The sequence below is a fragment of the Drosophila novamexicana genome, unplaced genomic scaffold (genome assembly GCF_003285875.2).
Source record: "Drosophila novamexicana strain 15010-1031.04,08,12 unplaced genomic scaffold, DnovRS2.1 tig00000121-arrow-pilon, whole genome shotgun sequence".
NCBI lineage: Eukaryota > Metazoa > Arthropoda > Insecta > Diptera > Drosophilidae > Drosophila > Drosophila novamexicana.
Window position 1 is genome coordinate 336,007 of NW_020824773.1, and position 23,796 is coordinate 359,802.

The 23,796-nt window shown below is 37.0% G+C and overlaps 2 protein-coding genes across 2 annotated transcripts; one reads left to right on the forward strand and one right to left on the reverse strand.

Moving 5' to 3' along the window:
• The first annotated feature begins 2,674 nt into the window (after nucleotides 1-2,674).
• On the forward strand, nucleotides 2,675-22,289 carry LOC115758046. Its single transcript, XM_030698560.1, has 5 exons — nucleotides 2,675-2,750; nucleotides 17,791-17,936; nucleotides 18,802-18,872; nucleotides 18,974-19,067; nucleotides 22,192-22,289. Exons 2-5 carry the CDS (start codon nucleotides 17,819-17,821, stop codon nucleotides 22,287-22,289), a joined length of 381 nt encoding a protein of 126 aa, XP_030554420.1. The 5' UTR covers nucleotides 2,675-2,750; nucleotides 17,791-17,818.
• LOC115758025 (probable cytochrome P450 4d14) lies at nucleotides 12,553-14,439 on the reverse strand. Its single transcript, XM_030698529.1, has 4 exons — nucleotides 14,199-14,439; nucleotides 13,672-14,128; nucleotides 13,054-13,616; nucleotides 12,553-12,994 (listed from the first exon to the last, which is right to left on the reverse strand). The coding sequence occupies exons 1-4, from the start codon at nucleotides 14,362-14,364 to the stop codon at nucleotides 12,657-12,659; spliced, it is 1,524 nt and encodes a 507-aa protein (XP_030554389.1). The 5' UTR covers nucleotides 14,365-14,439; the 3' UTR covers nucleotides 12,553-12,656.
• Nucleotides 22,290-23,796: the final 1,507 nt, after the last annotated feature.

Sequence of the window (23,796 nt, forward strand, 5' to 3'; positions counted from 1 at the left end):
CTATGTCTGTGGCCAACACAGAGTAAATTGACAGTATAATTGATTTATTTATTTTAAGTTCAAATGTTATTTATTTTCTTTTATTTGTAAAACATTATAGTTAATAAAATATATATACTTGATTTTAATTCAATTATTTCTTAGGTTAAAATAATATCGAATAATGCTTACCATTGCAATCAAAATATTTTCACCAAAACCAAATATTATTTGTGAATGTTCCTTTTAATTAATGGTTGATTTGAAAATAGAATTTAAAATTTTATTTAAATTATGTGACCGAAGATGTGAGCATAGATTACAAGAAAATGGAAGACATATTTAAATAATTTATAAACACAGGATTAATCTAAGTTTTAGTCTATTTCCTAAATATAGTTAATTCTCCGATTTATACTATATGACAAAATTATTTTAATTTTTCTTAATGTCCTTGCATTTGTTTAATCAACTTCCGTTGAAAAAGTTTATTTGCTATTTGTACCTTTTCCTAATCCAAGCATTGGATAAATACAGAAATATATTTGAAAAGTCAAAGCAGCTTAACAAGAAAGGAAATACACACACAAGTTACTAGGCCATGGCTCAAGGCAATAAAACCACAAAAGTGAATAGTGTATGTAGGACCTGTTATATGGTCCTACTATTTGTGTATGTATGTATTTCTATAACCAGCGAGTTACACGATAATAAAACATATTTTAGAGCAGGCAGCAAAAAACGCTTACAAACGACAGTTGGCAAGGCAACAGCAAAGAGGGGGCGGCAGTTGGAGTACAAGGGAGAGCACTTGAGAGAGCTTTCACAATGGCAACACACACACACACTCAGACAGAGATAGATATACAACACTTATATATGTATGCAAGGCGAACTACTTATGGCAGCCAAGCTAAAGTGCAGGAAAAACTATGGCCAACACACACACGCACACAAATTGTATTCTTGTGTGTGCGCATATTAAACATTTATTTGTTTTTGTCGGAAACACTTGGTGCGTATGATAATAAATACTTAATCCGCAACAAAAGAATATTAAAAACAACAATAAATGTAAATGCTAAAGAGCATAAAGAAATGCATGAAAACAAATGCTTGCACCTAACTGGACAGAGGCGGTTGGCTGGCTAGATGGTTAGATAGTTAGAGGGTTGGGTGCCTGGGGTGGTTAAGTTGGCAGCTGTGCTATATGTAGCATAACAAGAGGCGCTTTTGAAATGTAAAATGAACTTGCTTTTTATGCTACTCAAACATGCATGCATACATACATAAAATTATTGTATATAAAAGCCAACAAACGCCAGGAGTCATGTATATAGTTGTTGCTGCTGCTCGCATAGCACTCTGGTAACTTTATCAAAAGCAAATAAAACTTGGCGAGCAAATGTTAACGAACCACAATAAGCCAAAACCTCAAAACAGTTTTCGTCATTTTCCAAAGAAAAGTCATTAAAATAGACAAAGACAGTGGCATTACTGGTGGATGTACAATTATTACAATAATAATCATACGCACAGTTGCACACACAGAGAGTGAGAGAGAGAATGAGTGAGAGAGGGGCGAGAGATTTACAGAGCTGACACTATACCGCACCCAAAAAGTAAAAACAAAAACAAAATCTATTACAGATAACAGTTAGCTGCTTGTGTATTTGTTGTAGTTTAGTTTTATAATTACCATTTTATGCGGCTTATATATTTACACATAGTCTACGCTTTTGAGCTTCTGTAAGTTTTTCATATTTCGTTTTTCGTTTCAGCAAATATTAACATTTTGCTGGAACGATAAGCGAAAACTTTACATCCTGTGCGTGTGCGTTTGCGTTCTGCTGCGTTTTTGGCTATGAATTTGAATTGGAAGCACACTCACACACAGACACTCACGCACACACTCACACTCTTTTCGCTCGCATTCGCCAGCGGCGCATTATTATAGAAATGTTCCCAAAAAAGTTTGCATTGCTATCAAGGGGCCATCTAAAGCGTGGCATCAACATAGACCTCAGCTCTATGCCATCCCCTTTTCCTTCTCCCTGCTGGCCAACTGCCGTTGTTGTCGTCTGTATGCTGAAAAGTTGCCCGTGTTAAACTTTAATTACAACTAGTAGAGTTGCTTCTCGGATCTCCGCTGCCTGACAACAGCTACGCGAGTCTGAAACTTTGCATGGCTTAATGGGTATTTACATATGTAGTCATCAGATAATAACATATTAGAAAGCACTCAGTCGGTTTTACACCCAGATATGAGTGATGAGTTTATGGCTTATCATGGTTATCCTTTCAGCTACCCTCTATGTTCAGAAATCAACCAATCAGCTTTGGTTAACAGCTTGCTGACTTAAAGGAAACCACTTAACTCAAATTGTTCCTAATACATATTCGTGATAGTGGGTCAAATAAATACGCTTTCTTCTTATTTTTTCCTGCCATGTATTTTTTGTGATCTGAGAGCTAAATATCCTTTTCTTATTTACAATATTGGTATTTATATGCATTGACTGTTCACTCAAACTTAGCATTCCTTTCATTTAAGGCAACATATAAAATATTAAAAAAATAGTGCATATACAACCCAAAGATTTGAGAAAAACAGAATATTGCGAATCACATTCAAATCTTTAATATTTCTTTGATTGCATAACAAAGCTCTAAGCTTTCATAAATACAAAAAGGTCAGCCTGCAAAAGTGACAAAGAGTATTTATTCTGTGAGAATTGATTTGAAAGTGAAATGCATGCAAAATAAATAGGGTAAGGCCTGCTTTCTTCTTTGTTTAATCTTTTAGTGCAACAGCGAATATTTTTTGCATTTTTATTTATTAACCATTTTTAAGTGTACAAATATCATTAGACAAATGAATAGTTGTGTGGTAGAGATTTTGATATTTCCCAACTTTTTCTATAATTAAAATCCTTGTCGATCCTCACAAGTACCTCATCTAAGAGGCAGAAAGGGTCATTACATTTATAATAAATACAATGAAAAATAGCTGATGCTTTTAAATATAAAAAATCAACAAAATATATTCCTGACAAATATATTTGTATACATACGAATAAATCAACATTGCAGCTTTACTATAATCACTTGTACTCGTGAATGTGTGTTTGTATTTTAACAATTGCCAATCGAATTGCATATTTTGCAACCACAATAACATATTGAATTCAATTATTTAATATTTATTGCTCATTACATAAAACAAATTTGCACACTGCAACAGCCGTGGCTTGCTATCAGCCGCAGCAGATGCCCGTCTGATGCGTTACGCTCAATTTTTTGTTGCTCTTATTGTTGGTGTTGCTGTTGTTGTACTGTTGTTGGCTGTGACTCGAAATTGACTGACACAAAGAATTATACTACGTATACGCAGTGATATGCACGCGACGCAACGCAACGGTGCAGCTGATGTCGGGCAGAGAGGCGGCGCGGCGTTCAATGTATTGGAAAATTGCAAAAAATTTGTTTCACCCAAAAACAAACACATTAATGCTACACTTTGTAGCCGATAGTTGTTGTTGTTGTTGTTGTTGTTGTTGATGTTTACTGCTGACTGTTGTTGTTCTTCTTTGTTTGCGCCCGAGGGCGACAAAATAATTTTACAATGCTGACACATTTTATGTTTATTAAATCAGCAACCAGACTGGTCAGAACTGGACAGGACACTCAGGACCCAAAAGTGAACCCCAATTTGTGCATGCTTCATTTGATTAAACATTTATGCTCAACGACTGCCTGTTGTTGTTGCTGTACCTTGGTCGATGTGTGTACGTGTGGGTGTGTGCGTATGTTGTGTGTATGTATAAAATCATTCCATATGATTTACTCACCAGTTCATTGGTCAACTCAGAGGCGCTGATCCGTCTCAACCGGCTGGGCTGGGCTACAAGTGCAGCCCAGGCTCTGGTAGTAAGCAAATCTAGTGACCCGAAAATTAATTGATTGGAAAATAATGTTACATGCATTTATTGATTCAAGTTGAGGCGACTTTGGGCACATGTGACCAGGCTGCGGGTCAACATAGATTGTATCGCAACCAATACAATTGTTTCTCAACACCCCCCTCTCAAAATTGTCTGTATTGAGGTCAGTAAAAGGTTGTGGCATACTCTGTCTCTAGCTGCTGCTTTCAATTTGGTTTTCGGTCAGTCCACTTTAATATTTATCTACTTACGGCACATATATATTTGGCTTTTTTGTTCATCATCGAGATCAGCCTTGTTGTGAATGTATGTCTATGTATTTTATGCAAAATCCATATTCAATTTGCCAGCTGAACATATGTGCAAATATCAAATATTGACTACAAATACTTGCTGGATTGGCAGTCCACAGTCCATTCCGCACTTGATATGCTCGAGTGCTGTTGCTTTTACATTAAATTGCAATTATGTGCATGTGATTTTATTTGCCCTGTATGCGGCAATATACACACTTACACACATCTGTACTCGTGTGTTCATGTTTTTTGGGAAAATTATTTAATTTTGCAGTGTGCGTGCTTTATAATCGCTGACTTCTATAGTGTTTACCATGGAGCCCATTTATGAACTTGTTTCACTTGATTGGGTGTTCAAGTGGCATGCATCAAGTAAACTTCATTGCAGCACCTACGACATGAGAATTATGTATTGTGTGCATGCAATAAATGTCATAAAATACATTGAGCTCTTTTACATTCACATTCATTGGCAACAAAAATGTTGCCGGCATTCGTGTGCAGCTTTCGCAAATCAATTGGAATCGTTGTAACGGCTGATTATGTGACTGCTTAGTTGCTGCTCTACAGCGCACTGTTAAGCAACAGACAACTGTTACCAAACAGAAAGCTTTCTGTTAGGACGAAGCTAACAGCTTATAAGCTCTTTTGTTTACCTTTGCCAAAAATTTCTCTTAATTTGTACTGAGTGCAGTGCTATGAATAATATTTTTAAAAGAATGTTAAAAAAGGGTTTCAATAAATCGATTTAACTAAAGATTTTAAGCGACGTAAAAAATTGTTTTATAAATGTGAATTCTTTATAGTTATATATTAAAGTTGTGTCATTCTAGTAATACATTCTTTTGATAGCGCGCTTTTAAGTTCACTTTTGATTTGTTGAATTGTATCTTACAACTTGTAAGTATCTATTATCAATAATATAATAAGTAAAAAGTATAACATATTTTTTGCAGCTGAAAACATGAAAAATAACTGAACAGAAAATATATAATCGTTCATTGCTAAAGCTGTGTATAAAATAATAAATAAAAAGATAAATAATAAATTTAGAATAAATTGGATGTCGGTATATATGTGAGAAAATGTTTTTTTATGTTTTTAATGTTCAATAATTTAAAATAGAAAATAAGGCCTAATTAAAATTATAAATATAGGTGTGCACACCTAAAAAAAAAAACGAACTAAGTTGTATACTTCGTGAACATTATTGTCCAGTAGTTCATTCATTATTTTGCACTTACTTGATTATTCATTGATTGTCTCCTTAATTGTGAATATCTTAGCCCAAACGCATAAACAAGCACACACAAGCTTTCAGGAACACTTCGATGATTGGCTGCAAATAATTCAATATTTATCGTTTCGCAAAACCTCACGCACGCACGCACAATGCGTACTTACATCAATTCCAACATCCAACTCTCACACCAGAACTTACCCTTACCTTTACCGCATGGCAAATGGTGGCAACATCAGCTCATAACTCAAAATGTGTTTAGTAGCCAATCAAGCAGAATGACAGGCACAATTTCAACAACAACAGCAGAAAGAAAACATTCCATGCTCAAATTTTGGACAATAACAACAAAAGTTCGAGGTGATCCATAAATGAAAATTGATAAACCTGGGCACACGTGTCCTGTGCCCGTTGCTCCTGCTGTACTTCACACAAGCTATGTAGCTTATATGGATTTATGTGGATATGCATGTGTGTTTCTTTTTCTGTTCTTAGTAGCTGTATTGTTTTTCCTAGGTCATATTTGTGTTATTTAAGTAATTCTCTGAATTCATTCAGACAGATTAATGCGATACAGTTATTGTATGTATATTTATTAGGTACGCCTCAAATTATGCAACATCATGTTTATTTGGCTCACAGTGTGGTGTGAGGTTTACGGAATTGAGTTCCCCATCAGCCAACAACGAGCTCTCAACTCTTCATGGTTAGCCCCAATACAAATTATAATTTTCTATTATGCCATGCTAAATTAGTTTTTTTTCTGCGCTCAAATCCAAAAACAAGAAACCCTCAAGCTGGCACCATTGCTTATAATTAAATTAACTTGCTAATAGTACACCAAACTGGCCCTCAGACTGTCGCCTCTTAATTGAAACCTTGCTGGGCAAAGGAGTTGAAAGGTTAGATACCCTGTTACCCCCGTCACCAAATGATCAGCCTTGGCAGTTGCAAGCAAATGAACTTTAGGGTTTGGGGACATTACACAAAAAAGGTCACCAATAAAGTAATTAGGCGCTCAGTGTCCGAGAAATTTGCTACATCAAAGGACACGCCCCCAGCTCCCAAAAATACATTGCTGTCTTTGTGCTAAGTTAGGGGCACACTTTTGTTACCTTTTGTGCGCCGCTCTCGGCTACCAACAATGTGAAATTCAATTATTGCAAATAGGCTAGAAAGTGTGCGGCCTGTGAAAGGCCGGTGAAATCTGGCCGAAGATGTAGATAGCTAAATTGCTTTCCAAGTGACACACTCTACCCATTTAAAGTGCAAAAGGTTTCAAATTGAGTGATTCTCTCTGGATAATGAATAAACAGTTGAGTTGGGTGTTAATTGGCAGTTCAGTTCATTCCAAAGTGTGAATATGAAATATGGTCAAGTTTTTTTGCAAGAGCTAACAGATTCTTTATGTACTAGCTTTTTATGATTAACTACAAAACCAAAATAAAAGTTTGGTTCTTATACAAACAGTATTTAAACTGGTTCTTCGACTACATTACCTATGTAATACAATGAATGACAAGAAATGGATTTATCCACAAAGCAGAAGAAGACCACACCAGTTTACTAAGTGCAAGACCGTTTAAAATATTGCTGGATTCGTGTTATCTTTAAAATATGATCGCAAATAACTCCAGTTGGAAAAAATCTCTTGTCATCTAAAAAAATTTTTGTAAAAATAAAATAAATTACTATTCGGAGTTGGTCTGTAAAAATATCCATGGCATTAAGAAAATACATTTTCAGTTTTATTTGTATTGAAATTATATTCAAATTGTTTTAGTTTTGCCTAAAAAACAGCATTAAATACATAAGCAGCGTTTTGTTTTAAGAATAATATACTAGTAATAATACTATTAATGACTTTACTTATGAAGTAAGTTAAAAGTCTTAAAAATTGTATCGGGTGCCTTAAATCTTAACTCTAAATAATAATTAACTAAATAATATTTCGATTGATTTCTGCAGAGGATAAAAGGTAAGAAAAACTTATTCGCTTTATATACATGTTGCTTGTCAAGCTCCTAGACAAATTCCATGATGCTCTTAGCTGCGCTTGGGTCCAAATGTAAACATATTTTTAAATGTAACTCTGAGAAATCTGGGAAAGAATTCTCCTTCTTAGTCTCCTGATGGGACTGGTTGCTGGCGAGCCTTTTGGCGTGTGTTGTGGCAAATATTTGTAAAATGAATATATTATTTATTCTACATACATATTGTCTGCATTTATAGATAGAACTTTTTTTTTTCTCAGAAACACTCTTCAAATAATATAATAATATTTTTAAGTTGACATGTGAGAAAAAAATATTTGATAGTTTACCATAATCAACAGAGATTGTTAACGCCGTCTTTAAAAACATTTTTGAAAAATAGTTTATCGTTTGCGTAGTTCGGAGAGGAACAATTCTTAAACTTAAGACCATATTTTGCCCAAAACGGCGACCGCTGCGATCCCTGGCCGATAAAAAAGAAGGACAGAGTGACAGAGATTTTATGTCGATGTTTGTGTAGAAGCGAACCATAAAAAAAATCAAGGAAAAGCAGAGAAAAACAATATGCTTTCCACCACGAACTGAGTAAGTTAAAAAACTAGCAAAGCAAAACTCTTATCAGCTACAAAGTGAAAAAGTAACTGCAGAGCGATATGCCTGAATGTAAGTAGCTTAAAGTTTTTTTTGTGTTTTTTCTACTAATTTTGTAGCGTCACATTGGCGACATTATTGTGGAGTAGATGGTGGTACAGGCACTAGGTGTAGGAAAGTCTCAAAAATGGCACCGAACAGCCGAAACCAGCGCACATGTCAAGTATGCGGCAACTGTCATAAATTCAAGTTGAAATTCTGGTCTGGCCGAGAACAGATAAAATATATATATATTTGGTTTTTATATAATATGTATATATATGTACATATAAGTACGTTTTATCGGCTGGCTAGCTAAAAAAATGGCTTTTTAAAAAATTACATTAAATTTGTGCGCTTCAGTGGGCAGGAATTTATTTTGTTGCACGCTCCTTGGCCGAGGACAATGCTGTCGCCCAAGTGGCGGACAAACAACAAGTAGAACAACACTATAAACAACACCAAATGGCACTTCAAGTGCCAGACAATCAATAGCGACAGAAGCAGGCACAACAAATTGCTAGCTGTCCCTTGCAATTGTCTTTGGGGAGGGAACCATCTCTCAGTCTATGTCTTTAACTTGCACTGCATTGAGAGACTGTGTGTTGGTTCTGTTTCTGTCAGTCATATATCATAGCAAATTATATCGCGTAACACATAATTATAAAACTAATTAGCTAAGAGATAACATACAAATGACTCTGTAGGGCCAAGTCAAGCAGTTAGCGTCTCAGGCAAATCGGTCAGCAAGCGGGCAGCGTTGCGCCTAGGCAATTCTCCTGCTGGGCAGCTAAGTAATGAAAAATATGGTAACAGATGACTTACAAACACATTATTGGAAAACAGAGAAAAGGCTTCTAGTGTTGAGAATTCTTTTCGTCGTTTTTTTTTGTGAACCACTTAGGCGTGAAAAAAAACCGATTTCTATGTATAACCACATAGAGGTTTACCTTAATAAGTAGTTGAGCCTTGAACAGAGCATTGCGCAGTCAGTTGCATTCGACTGCAATATTCTAAGTTTATTTTATTACACTTCCTACGTTCGAGTCAACTGACACTGAGAAGCCTTAACATCAATTTGTTTTCTTAACTCAACTCGAATTTTAATTTTTGTATTGTTATTTTTTTCTGTCCCTGACATCTAAGCGCCTCAGTATCATAGGCAACGTGTTGATGACAAGGGTAGCGAGGACATTGTCTCATTTTGGATTGTATATTCCATCGAGTGTTACACAAAAAGATCAAAGATAAATTTCCAATTTTTGTGTCACGCCTCATCAAACGCACCAAATACACTGACAAAATGCCAGGCCGAGGCGGGGTCCTTTCTACCCCCCCGAAAAGCAACTTGAACTCAACTCATATGAAAAGCTTTTGCTATTATACCACGCGCATTGTGGCGTTTGTTGTTTGTTGTATCGTTGCTATTATTGTTGACTTTATTGTTATTGTAACGCCGCGTAGACGACACTTTAACATTTTCTTCTTTTTTTTATATTTTTATTTTTGTTTTTTTTTTTTTTTGTATTCGCTCAGGATTGACAGCTTTTGTTGGCCAGTGCCAAACACTTCACATCACTACACACAATGCGCTTAGCAAATGAACGTAGCCAGTGCGCTGCCGTCAGACTGCCAAATATCCTTCCATATCCTGTACTTCACACTGGCGTTGACCACTCCACGGCAGCAGCAGTCGCTGCCACAACCAGCCGTCAACCTTGCCCAAAAACAACAACAACGACAACTTCGTAATTGTACATGGCCAATGTGCGGCTTACGTCAGCGCCATGATGCAATTAAGTTAAATTTTGGCGTTCCAAAAAAATGATGACTATTTCAGTACTTACTTTGAAGTTCTCTGGACACCCCGCAATGTCAAAAGCAATAAATGTGCTATATACTTTCCGATGCTTCACGGCCTTGAGTGAGGGAGGGCTCAGTTTCAACTTATGCAGTGCTTTGATTTTTAATGATTTTTCATAAATCTTCTTATTGAGTAAGAATGCGCAAGAGAAGGATGCACGACTCGCAGATACCCGCTGATGCGCCTACTCTTTGTACAAGCTGTTCATATTATCTCAATGTAAATAATGTTAAACAAATCAAGCATCGGCGTTTACTTATCAATTATAGACAAACATTTTTAATACAGCTCATTCTCGAAGACAGGGTATAAATTTGCTTATCATATTGATAAATGGGGCTTGAAAGCGAAATATTTATAATATACGAAAGTAATCATATCATTATGAATGCACAATTCAGATACTTATATTATACAATATATATATATATATATACAATATTCAGAAATCATTCGGAACTTTACTGCGGGATATAATATCGGCATGTCAAGCTTTGTATCTGTACAGCTCTTGTATCATGCAATAAGGTGTGAATACAAAAAAAAACGTAACTCATCTTTACTTTTCTTAGAAGCCCTCCATCAAGCTGCTCACAAAATCTTTGTTGAGACTTTAATAATATTATTATTATGAACAACATATTTATACCTTTGACAAGTAAATACTTAATCCTAATGTTTTGGTTTCCTTCTAAGGTTGGTTTCTTCGGTCTAAGCCGAAGACCATTGTGTCTGTTAGTTGAATCCAAAAGATTATTAAAAACAATATTTTCTTTGAATTAAATATTGATTTTCTAGATTTAATAAAACTTATGAAACCAACTATTTAAGCCATACTTATCTAATGTAAGCCTATCGAACAGAATACTTAATCTTAGAAATTCTAATCATTTATATATTCATATATATAGTATAATTGTGTTTGTGTGCCTAAAACACTTTAATTAGGCCAAGAACTTGGGACTTCTCCATTATTAAAGGCCCCTAAATGACATCGACAGATAGACTACAATTTATGTCCTTTGCACAGAACTCAAATTACTCGCATTATCTACGCATTTCGACACGCAACACACAAATCTATATGTCAACTAAATGTCCTCAGTCTCCAGCTACAGTTGCGCAAAAAATTGGTGGGTTTATTGACCCAGACGGCAGAAACAGAGCCCAAGAAATTGCATGAAAGCGTGAAGTTGGAAGCATATGGAAAAGTCGACCGAGTGCTCTGATAAGAGCATTTACTGTCCTATTAATACATATATGAATGCATACAGTAAGCACTCAAACAATTGAACTGGCTTTCAAATACATGGGGAGACTGTTCCTTAGCAGGATATTTGACTGTTGGCCATGTTGGCTTCCCTCTTCACAAAAAGATTTATTAGTTGGGCGTTAATCCCCTGCGGCCTAATACATCATTTCAATTTGTTGCAAGTCGTGTTTATTTGCTGAAGTTTTCCTATGGAACAGAGCAGGGCTAGCGCATTGTGGGGGAGGCATCTTTAGGAAGAGATGGTCGGCCATCGGCTAAAACTATTTCACTTATTTACTTTCATAACTTGCAAATTGTCAACTTATTGTTGGCTCGCCATGAAACGGAGACAAAAAACTCTTCAAAGTAGTGCAAAAGTTTTATGCTGCGGCAGTTGCTCGGGTAAGAGGCTTATTATGGGGCACTGGGCGTGCCTCTTGTCCAGCACTTTGGTTACAGCCCCGCAATTTGTGTGCCCACCCCTGTCCGGCTGACAGTCATATCTTCTGTTCCACCACTGAGGTGCGTATATATAATTTAATTAGCTTAAAAGTCTGGCTCTCTCTCTGATTGGGAATAGCGAGTGCGTGCCAGTGATTTATATTGACAGCTTTTCATGAATACTGCCCAATAACTGTATTAGCCAAGTGAGTTATCACCTATTGAAGACAAATTCCGGCTCACACTTATATGTACAGCTCTAATGTGGGTATGTATGTGTGGATAGTGGGGGAAGTGAATAACTTAATGTGAAGTACTCTTCATAAATACTCAAGGTCATTATCTAGAGAAGAAAATTACTCAATTAAAAAGAAAATTTGAAATCCTGTTAGGGTTCTTTGTTGATCAACACAATAGAAGTGTGTAGTCTTTACCCGCGTATTGGGTTTGAATATTTTTGATATATTTACTTTGATAAATCTACTTTGCGTTAATTTAAGGCTTAACGAATAATGGAAATTGGAAATTGGCGAAAGGCTTACGAAAAATATTCTTACGAAATATATAAATTCAATCTGAAAAGTCAACACTCGTCCGGGCAATGCCGGGTTAGACTTTTTGAACATTTACATGTTATATATTTATATTTTATGTAACATTCCTTTGCAAGCCAAGCCAAACATACGAAATATTTATACTCTTTTATTCTCAGTTGAAAATAAAGAAATATGTTGTGTTAGAAATAATTTAATTTAGCTATTTCATTTAAATTGGAAAAAAAGTTGATAAGCCATACTTTAACCAAAATTGATCTATGAAAATAATTTGACCGAGCCTAAAGCTAAATATATTATGTGAACCCAACCACTGATAAATTTTGGTTCAATCCATACATAGTAGGATAAAAGATAATTCTATTATTAAAAACTTTATTATACAACTATAACCCATTTAGCACCTCATCTAGCCCATTTAATACCCTGTTTAAATTAAGTATCAAGCCAGTTAATTAAGACTTAGTAAACACGTGGCTTTAGACCTAGATTAATGCCAGTTTTAGAGCGTAGGATCAAGTTCATAATCGGTTGGACAGGTTCTCCCAGGGGCAACAACTCGAAATGCCTCAGCATTTTGCTGACGGTGCTCTTCATCTCGAGCATTGCAAACTTTTGGCCAATACAGTTGCGAGGACCCGCCGAAAAGGGAGCATATGCAAATACATCGATATTGCTGCTGCTCTCCGAACTAAAACGTTCCGGATTGAATTTCTCTGGGTCAGGGAAATATTCTGGATCACGCTGGGCGTGGTAGGTGAGCATTATGATGTTTGTCAAGGCGGGGAATCGCTTGCCATCTATGAAAGGATTAGCATTATTGGCATTTAAGATACACGTTGATGCATGGTAGACTTACCTAGCGTAACATCCTCTGTTAATTGGCGGCCAATCATGGGCACTGGTGGATACAGGCGCAGCGATTCCTTAATTACGCACTCCAAATACTTTAGTTCTCCTAGATCCCGCATGGTCATAGGCTTGGACTTGTCAGCGCCAATGACGTCAACGATTTCTCGGAATGCGCGGGTTTGCAATTCCGGATGTCTTGCCAGTAGATATAGCGTGTAGGAGATAGCACTGGTTGTCGTGTCGTGTCCTTCAAACATAAATGTATCCACCTCCTCGCGAATGTCGTTGTTACTTAGTGGTTGCCCATCCACTGAAGACTGCAGCAACACATCCAGCAGCGCCATGCGGCGTTTGCTGCCTACGTCATTTTCCTCAGCACCTGTGGAACTTTGCTCATTTAAGGACTTCTGTAAGGTGTCACGACGCTCCGAGATGACTTTGTCGGTAAAATCATGCATAGCCTTGATGTGCTGGTTCAGTTTGCGGAAGAGTAGCGGAAAGAAGATGCGCATGGTGCTATCGAAACGCTGCAGAGGATTCATAAAACGCTCAGCCATCATGTTGGACACACTGAAAGATAATACAGTTTTAGTTGGAATGTATTTCAGATATTTAATCCACTTACATCTTTACTGACTGCACATAGGGAAAGTTGGGCTCGCCTTGCGCGTTGATTTTCACGCCCATGGACGTCTCGGCTATAATATCCAAGGCAGCTAGACAGGCGACTGGGAACATATTGATCACAGTCTTCCCATCGGCTCGATCGTACAGATTCTCCGTCATAATGGCACTCTGCTGGTCGAACACTTCCACAAACTGCTCGAGTATCTTAAAGTGAAATGTGGGCGTAATGATCTTGCGGCGTCTAAACCATTTTTTGCCTGTGCTCAACAACAGACCAGTGCCCAGCCAGCATTGCAGCAGATTGTATAGATTATTCTTGGTAATCGTCTGTTGACTGCTTAAAATAGCCTCAATCATTCTCGCATCGGCGGTGATAAAACCGTACTCGTGGAACATGGTTAATTGTATATTTTTGCCGTATTTTTCAATTAATCGCGTTTCCAAATCCAGCATAGCTGCAATAAAGTTCAAATATCAGCTTATTGGATTGCTTATCTATATACTAAACATTTCTAAACTGCCTACTTTCAGCGGATTCGCCCATCATACAAATTGGTGCACTGCCCAGCAGCGGAAATTGTGGGGGTCCTTTTACTCCAGCCGCAGCCATCATGTTGTTTTGACGCCGCATCGTAAGGTAGTCCCATACGAGCAGTACGGTCAACAGCAGCGCCACAATTTCCAAAAACATGATGGCCTTTTAGTTATATATATAGACAATAATATCACTATCTTAAGATTATTTTTATAAATTAAACCAGCTGTTCGCTTCTATGGCCAATGCTTGACTGTTCCGACATACCAAGCCGTCGAGCTGTTTTGTACTTGGATGGGCCAAGTGCTCGAACAATAGTGATTAGATAAGCCAGCTAGACGACTGCGCTGCTCTGCGCCGCTTATCGGCGAGTGTTAAGCTCTCTGCACATATATTTCGTGGATCGAACTGTGCAACTGAGCAAGCTAATCAGCTTGTAATGAGTTATTGCCGCTAAACGCATTAAAAATTTTGAATACAAATGTTCAGTTGAAAATTGATAGTACAATTGTTGATGTTGAGAGTTCACGACTAGAAGACGTCTTGAACACATACCAATTCGGGAAGACTTACGATTAAGTACAAGATTTTTTTTTAATTTTTGGATAGGACGAAAAATTTGTGTACGGTAACGGTAAAGAACTATGAACTATAAGTACATGAATATCCTTGAAAGCTCGCGTCAAAAAATACTTGTATCAAAGGATCCTATTCTACTCACAATCGCAGTTTGAAGCTCATTAACTTGTGTTAGCAGGGCATAAATATTTGTCTTTATGTGTGTATATATATAATTATTTATAAATACTTACATATGTATATACAGATTTGTGTATAGGTATTCAGAGACCAGACTATTCTAAATAAAAGAACAGTAGTCACCCACACTGTATATGGTACCAGTAACTTATATAGTTCAAGAATATTTGAATTTTCGGGTACCTTCACCATTTCCCTCCAATATTAAAAACATATTGAAAATTTACAACATTTTCATCTGAATTATATGGATTTAGCTAAATATGTTAGTTACGGTATCTTTTAGTCGGCTACTGTTGATCACTATTGCTTGCAAGAGACAAAGCTTTTACTTCTATCATACATATATTTAACTCAATAATATATCATTTAATTGTGGTGTACAAAAGTGTAATTTTAATAGATTGAGGGTATATTTGAGTCTAGCTCTCCTTTTCAGTTGCGCTCTTGCGGTTACATTTAGTGGCGGTTCAACAAATCGATTAAGAAAGAACATCATCAATGTACTACGACTCAAAATGTAAATAATAATGCATTAAAAAATTACGCTCGACTAAGTAATACTCTTCGCATAGGTTAACTAGAAGTTAACAAGTATTTGTAACAAACTTTGTAATCTGATTTTAAGCTCTTTTATCATGGCAGATAGTAATTAATCAATCATCAACTGAAAATATGCGGGTTTTTTAATATAAGGAAAGCATTGTCTATAAATGTATGTTCAAACATGCATTTATATATAATTGATGTTTAATTACCAGTCTACAATAGGGTATCTTGGTCTATGTAATAAACACAGAGCACTTAAAAGTTGCACAAAGTGTGTAAGTAACAAAAGAAAAAATGAAGTCTACAAAAGTTCTAAATTTCTTGACCTAGTCGAGCACGAGCCCGTTTAGTTCACAGACCTTAACAGCTGTGACACGAGATTGGGTATGCAGGCTAAAGTTACTTTTGTTGATGAAACAGTATAAATGAAAAATATTTAGGTTTTTTTTTTAAACTGATCAGTTGGATAATAAGTAATATACATATAAGATTATATTTCAATGACACTTAATTAGTTTTAATAAATATATGTTTTACATATGCATGTTTTATTAACGAAACATACATACATACGAGTATATATCGTTTTGTTTTTTTAAGTCTCATGCTTATTCTGAAAATTATTTGTGCTGATTGAGCATGAGTTGACAGTTCTTGCGCATAATAATCATGATAAAGCGTGAAAGTCGCTAAGATAATATACGATTAACCCTAATCCGTCGATGCGCTATAAAAACACATTATACTCAACTATTGGACTTGCAGTCCAAATTACGCAAAGAGAGTGAGTGAGTGGAATTGATATGGCTTTTGACTCATTTCTATAGATAAGAAAGAAGCTTTTTAATAAGCTGACAAAGTTGGGTTAGGTCAAGGAAAAAAAAAAGTATTCTTATCGGTATGTTTAATATTTTTAATCGCTGAATATACATTTTAAATGAGTTTGTCGTGTGCTAACAAATTGTTATACCTTTTGATGTTGTTGAATTGCATTGAATCTGAATTTGCTCAATTTCCTCTAATCAACTCAATTAGTTTAAATGTAATAATAACTGTTGTGGAGCAGACGGCAAATACGAAACGAGCTCAACCACAAAACGTACAAAATGTTGTGGCTGTGCAGCGGGTCGCAGGAACGGTCGGAGGTCACACAAAGCCAATTTGCATAGCTACACTGGGAAACAAAAGTATTTGCATATTGTATGACTGCTCTGACGTCAAGCCACTGATAATCACACGTGCCAGGGCCATGTCCTGACCGTTGTTTCTTTATTTCCGTTTGTTTTGTTTCCTGTTTTTTTTTTGTCTTTCCTTTTGTTTCTATCTTTTTTCGGTTTATTTGCAGGAGCTTGTTTTTGCTTTTAATTTCCTACACGGTGTGCTGTTTATGATTACCAAACTACCCGCAGCGCTGTGTAGATAGGGGAAGGAGCCGCACTTTCGATCTCTGTCTGTGGCATTTGGATGATTAATGTGTTTACACGAGCAGCGAGCGTTGCGGTTGAGTCTGATTTGAAAGGGTTAAAAGGCGTAAACACACACACACACTCACACCCACCATTTATTCACACACACACACACACACACATTCGCACACAGCAAAATACTGCTTATTTATTATTCCTTCCTTGGAATTGACTCTCACATGGGAGCAAGATATTAAAAACGCTCCGTTGACCCTTTACCCATTTTATCATTTTTATGTTTTTTTTGCTCGTTCTTTTATTTTGGTTTGGTCTTGTTTTTATTTGTTTCTGCGTCAACAATTTAATTAGTTAAAAAGCCGGAGGCCTCAAGCCAATTCATACAATTTAAACAGTTCCATGTACTTGGTGTCTCATCTTGGCCTCGTCTGCCATTTGCTTTCATTTAGGGGCTAAGGGGCTGTCGCATAATCTTTTTGCACCATGTTAAGTGGCTGGAATTGAAATTTACGATTGCAAGGAAAGGTAACGCAAATAAATGTGTGTCAGCTGGCTCGTGGCCATGAGCAGAGATGTACTTCATAAAAATCACGTGACTCACGAAATAATTTTAAAAATGTTTATAATAATTTATTGCAATCATTTTTTAAAAACATTCGCTTTAAATGCTAGGAAGTGTAAGGATATACATTCTTACATGATTTGAATATCATTCTAAGTATATTTTAAAACAATATTGCAAAACTTTCATTTTTTAACTGAACATAAACATTAATATATATAACTTATAAAGAGTTTGAAATTATTTACTTCATTATGTTATATTTATATTTATATCAATTGTTTACAGGTTTTCTAAATATGTTGTGTGTTTTTGAATGGAAAGAGAACATAAATATTGTCTCGCAATCCCAGCTCTGCGATTAAAACTTCTTGGGAAACAGTTTGTGTACGCCTGTGAGCTGTGCAAAGCCGTGTCACGTTGCCATACCCAGGGTAAGTTTTAAATTATTTAAGTGGCCTAGTGTCAGGCCACATGCGAGCTGTCTTGGGGGCCAGCGGAAGGCAGGTGCCAATATTAAATAGTTTAAATGAGAGCCAGAACTGGGCTGGTTGGGTCTGACTGACTTTATGGCCGTGATAAGCAGGTCAGACCCTTTTGATTTGGTTTAGGATTTGCGGTTGTCGCTGCCCCAGTTGATATACCCCTGTTTGCCTTTTAACTCGTTAGTTATGCGCCAGGCCGAGGGATATGAATCCTGCCGTCCCAAATGGGGGAGCGAGTGTTGGGCTTAAGGTATATTTAAAAGGCCAGTGCCGCATGTTTGGGGTTTTGTGTGTGTTATAATATGACACCTTTGCCAATGGTAATTTATCACCTCAGCACTAGGGACATATGCTGTGGGCCAGCCGCTGCTTGTCAGTGTATGGTCGGGTGGTTATGGGCGTGAGCGTGTTTTAAAAACACTGGGGATTTAGCCAGCACTGACTTTAATGTGGGACCAACTGATTCTGGCTGGCAGATAATTAGTGACCGTCCAGAAGATTTATGCATGCGTGTAAATGGCTTAAAGTAGCTACCAAATAAAACCAAATTAAATGTAAACAAGCTAAGCGTCTAATTAAATCGCAGCAAAAGGCCAATGGGCTACCTAACTCAGCGCTGTCAAAAATGCGAAATATTCCATCAATTTGCTCAGCAGGCAGCAGCTGGCACCGTTCATAGTGCATGTCATAAGGCTGACATCCTTCGTCCACAACTCCCTGCCCGTTAATTAAGTTTAGCCAACTTAATGTCAACGTTTTATGCACCTTTATCAAATGTAAAACTTTCATACTAAAATGGCTAATCCTTCTTTAGCAATGTGCCTGCTAAAGCTAAGGTCGTTTCTGTTCCGAGGCCTGGACCTGGCTGTCCACATGGGCGCATGGGTAATATATTTGCTCTAAAATATATATTTTTCAATTATTTACATATATGTATATATGTATATTCACTTAACATTTTGTTTTCTCTTTTAATTTTTTTGCAGAGCACATGCGATTATTCGGCATTTTGGTTTACAATTCATTGGATTTGCCAGTCTATTTGCTCAACACTTGGCCAAAACAATTGGAAATGCAAATGTTGTTTTATAAATTGTATTGAATTTTGTTGCAAGTTTTGCATTAATTTTTCGGCTGCTGTCTGTGGCCAAATCTCAACAAAATCAATGCAAATTTTAATATCACTTCTGTGGATTTCGGTTTGTGTTTATTTTGCAATTTAATTTTTCGCACAATTTTCAAGCAGTTTTATTTATCTCTTTTACTAACAACTGTTGAGTTGCAGTTAAGGGGCCACAAATTTGTTAGTCGTTGGATTTTCAGTCGTTAGATTCTTGTCGAATTATTAACCAATTTGTAGCTGGATTTTACTGCATTCTGATGGGGCTGGCAACAAAGCTGCCAACTGAACCTGACTGTGTCTTGGCTTCATTTGGTATGCGTGACGTGTAGGAAGCTGCTTTGCCAGCGGTTGGTTTTTGGTTGCCTCGTTTCCTAGTTGTCTGCTCACCCTTATCATCATCATTATCATCATCATTAGCAACGGCAACGGCAACAGCAATGGCAGTAGCAACCAAAGAACAGCAACATCAAGTGCCGCAGATCAAAGAACTTTGACAAAAATTAAGCTCACCTATGTATTTGCCACGTCTGCGCTAATGAGCCATAAAAATGGTGCCTAAACGGCAGCCGAGCTTAGCCCAGTTTCCAGGCGCATCTCCAAGGTTGCTCTCATGGCTGTCATCTCAGATATCAAACCGAAATGTTGACAACCACGGGCACACACTATACTGTGCATCTCAATTGATTAAATCATACTCTGTAAAAGACGGAAAAAGTGTGCGATACATTTTTTAAGATAAATCCTACGCAAACAAAAAGTTTCTGAAATTATAGTTGTCTATTACAGATTACTGTCTATTATAGATTACCTAAGACTTTTTTTAAATTTATTATTAATGTACTGTTTGGTTTTAGACTCCGGTCTAAACCAAACACAGTCAACTTATTTTTACGTTTTCTCTAGAGAAAATCTTGTATATTAATACAGTAAGGAAAATAAATTATTTTGCTATAACAAATTCAATAAATTTAATATTAACTAATATCATTTGATGGCTATCAAACTAGCAAAGTTTTTTCACCTGAATTGGTGGTAGAACTTTGTATATTGCTCTGATAATAAAGGTGCTTGTCCCTTGTCAGTCAATACGGTGATAAGCAATGTCTAAATACATAAATTCTTGTAGTGTATTTTAGAAGTAAAATTAAATTAAAAGTTTTCTGAGAGAATAGTTTCTATATAAACTGATAGAAATGATTATATAAACTATGCTGTTGTCTATACTCTCTCTATATAACGTTATATCTTATGATATAATATAAAAATAACTATTGGATAATTTTTAAATTATTTATTTTGGAAAAAATGCACGATGTTGTAAGCTTAACTATTATTTGTATTTATTTTTTGTGAATCCCCAACACTCTACAGACACTCTGCTTCTCTTAAGAAAAATATGTTTCTGGCTCGTTTTACGTTATCAAAGTTAGCTGCTGCCAAACTTTTTTTATCGACTGTCGCCGCATAAAAAATAAAAATGAAAAAGCATAGAAATGTTGTAAAACATTATGTTAATAATCGCACAACACTTTGTTTTGTTGTACACTCGTGTGCTCGCATCGTTTTGTATTCAATTCGGTATCTTTTGGCATGGATGCCTGGGCGACTTGACGGCGTCGGTGCGACAATAAATCAAAGTTTATAATAATAATCTCAAATTCAAAATGGCTGGGCAAAAGTTCTTAAAGCTGCTATCCAGCTGCTGCTGAGGTCTCAAATTAAACAGAAACTTTGAGCCACTACCAAATATTTGGACAACGGTTTTGAGCAGCGACAACCCTAAAGTAGCCCCAGCAACTGTTTTATTATTAACTTCATTTGCTGGGGCGCCACAAAGCGGCAAAGTTTAACTTGCACTACACCAAAAACCGTAGAAAAAATGAAAGACATAACATAAAATAGCAGTTATAAAAAGCGCACGAAACTTGTTTGCTCAAGAGTACAAGTAAAAAAATTTTATTAGCCACTGCCGTTGCCTTTGCGACGCCTGGCGCCCGGCGCTCCAAAGTTTTGCCAGCGTACAGAAATACTTATAAGAAAATCAATCCCTACGGCCAAGTCAGGAATTCTGAGTATTTTATTTATCAACTCACGCAACGCGCACCCACCAAAAAAAAAAAAAAAAAAAAAAAAAAAAAAAAAAAAATATATATATAAAACCAAAAAAAAAAATTAAATAAAATAAAATAAAAAAAATGCAACCTGAACAATTTCCAGAGTTTCAATTCAACTTATGAAACAGCCCGCGGCCATATCGATTTCACGCTTGACGCTAAGAAAATTAACTTTGCCAAAGTAGCAGCGGCAACTCCGAAAACCAACAGCCGGCGGGGAATGAGCAACAGCAGCAGCAGTGGGGTAAGAGATGGAAAGCGTCGCAGATACTTCGATGCGTATGACAGTGGGTGTTGCAGGCAGCAAAGAATCCGGAACAGGAACAGCAGCAATTCCTAAGCCCTGCACGTACTGTGGGTCCCGAATATTGTAAGTGATTTGGTGAAGTTTTGCCACACACACAAGAAAGGCAGTCGCAAAAAAGTTTCACAAACATGTGTGTGCGCGTCCAAAGGTGTTTCAAGCTGGAGCTGAAGCAGAAGCAAAAGCAGAAGCTGGAGCAGGTCCACGTGCTTGCCATGCGAGAGACGTTCTTGTCTGGGATTCTGTGCGCCTAATTTGCTATATATTTGCAGGGAGCTGAGGCCGAAGGACGTTAGTTGGAGGTGGGTGGGACAATTTTCATAATTCACTTGCGCGTGCAGTCAGACTTTGAACTTCACTTGAAAACTGGTCATTAGCTGTACGCATTGCAAGCACTTTTCAAATGTCATTTGCCATTTGGTGTGGCAACGATTTTGTGGCCTGTACCCCATGCTTCAACTTCATTAGACACATCAGTGGGCTGCCCGAGCGTGTGTGTGTGCCTGTGTGTGTGTGTGTGTGTGTTTGTGTGAGTGGGCGTGGCAGCCAGATACGCCCAATGCAATTACTGCAAAAGTTCGCGCAAACAACTTTTTGACTTTGGCGCGTGAAATTCAATGAAATTGCCATTATTTGGAGCAATGGACAATGAATGCTGCACAGGGTACTGGAAGCAGGGTGTGGGTGACGGCGAGAAGATAATGGCGGCACGGGGTGCTGGTCAGAGCCGCGGCACACAAAATGCACGCAGACAACAATGAGCTATGTCAAAGACCACAGCGTGCCGGTTATGGACAGGCTGTGTGCACAGAGACATCTAGAGAGCGAGATAGAGAGATGGAGAGGGTAGAGAAAGAGAGAAAAGGTCGGACTGTAGAGGTTTTTCGGTCTGCACTGCAAATGGGAAATGCGAGCATAATGTTTATTGGAAGGGTGCAGGCAAAAAACCGCATCCAAATTGAGTTGCGCGACATTATCACCAGTGTCGGATGTGTAAAGTGAGCCGCTTGGTTACCAAAGGGGAGCGCGCTGGGATATTGAGTTTCTGTATCGGACGAACGTACCGCTGATTTATTGACAAAGATAGCGGGTAATATGGAAATACCAGAGGAAAGCGTGCTAATGTGCTATAAAACTTTTACTGTCAAAGTTGCAAGAATAATCGTGTTGAATTCAACATTAGAATTTGACAACAAATATTAGAAGGCACTGTATGCTGCAATAATTAATTTTTTATTTTTTTAACATAATTATTTATTTTTTTAATGATAATTATTCCGGTTTTAAAAAATTTGCATTTAAGTGGAAAGTGCTTGTTTATATCCGATTTTCAGGTCTTCAAAACTGAAAAAAAAGCCATGCAAAATACCAAAGTTGGTTAGCCAAATGCATAAGCGCGGACCGAAGCTATTTATTCTTTAGAGTTATTCGTAAACGTGTTTCATTTAAAACCGAACCATTATTGAATGGAAATGTAGTTCCGTTTCGTCTATGGCTCGGATGTTTTTGAAAAATATTTTTAGTTTAAGGTGCGGTTCATAAAAGATATAACGGTATAGATTGGGCCTCTTAGTTAATTTAAAAATAAGTAACTTTTCTCTTAATAAAAATACAGGACATGTACATAGACGTTAAACATTTCGGATTCCGTAATAGAGTGTTTATGTATTCAACATTTTTCCACATTGTTTGTATCTATCTTCTGTTAGTTATAGTGCCCGTTCTTACCTGCAAAATGAACCAGCTTACGACTAACCCATAATGAAATCCAATTAGATATACGCAATCGATGCGGGGCACATTCGTTGCAGGACTACAATGTAACCGGGCAACGGCAACTGAGAGTGTCCTTCGGTAAAAACGCAGCCCGCAACTACAAAATTATACAAAATTGGCTGGCGAATTGCTTTCATTGGCTGCAAAATGGCGCAGACGGTGGTTCGAATGGCGTGCTGTATTTGCAAACAAATGAAGCAATCAGAATCAATGCGCGATGCGCAATACGCATACGCCGCGTGGTGCAGACAGCTACACTCTTCTGGGTGTCCCAATCACTTGGTTAATGCTTGTTTACAATATTGGCGGTCGCGCGAATATAAAATTTATAACTTATTTTAAAGCACACTGCAATGACATTTTGCATATTTTTAAGGTTATTTTTAAAAGTTAAGTTGTGGAGGTTATAAAGATATTTAAAAGGTCACAAGCGCTTATTAGACCTTCGATTTTTTCATGATTTTACTTAAGAAGTAACTCTCAGATCATCGG

What these genes read in the sequence shown, in the direction of transcription:
- LOC115758046 (XM_030698560.1), top strand. Translation starts at nt 17,819, where the DNA reads ATGGAAAGAGAACATAAATATTGTCTCGCAATCCCAGCTCTGCGATTA. An exon ending in CTGTCCACATGGGCGCATGG is followed by an intron (nt 18,873 to 18,973) that starts GTAATATATTTG and finishes ATTTTTTTGCAG; the next exon opens with AGCACATGCGATTATTCGGC. An exon ending in AAACAATTGGAAATGCAAAT is followed by an intron (nt 19,068 to 22,191) that starts GTTGTTTTATAA and finishes AATGCTGCACAG; the next exon opens with GGTACTGGAAGCAGGGTGTG.
- LOC115758025 (XM_030698529.1), bottom strand. Translation starts at nt 14,364, where the DNA reads ATGTTTTTGGAAATTGTGGCGCTGCTGTTGACCGTACTGCTCGTATGG. An exon ending in GATGGGCGAATCCGCTGAAA is followed by an intron (nt 14,129 to 14,198) that starts GTAGGCAGTTTA and finishes ACTTTATTGCAG; the next exon opens with CTATGCTGGATTTGGAAACG. An exon ending in TATGTGCAGTCAGTAAAGAT is followed by an intron (nt 13,617 to 13,671) that starts GTAAGTGGATTA and finishes ATTATCTTTCAG; the next exon opens with TGTGTCCAACATGATGGCTG.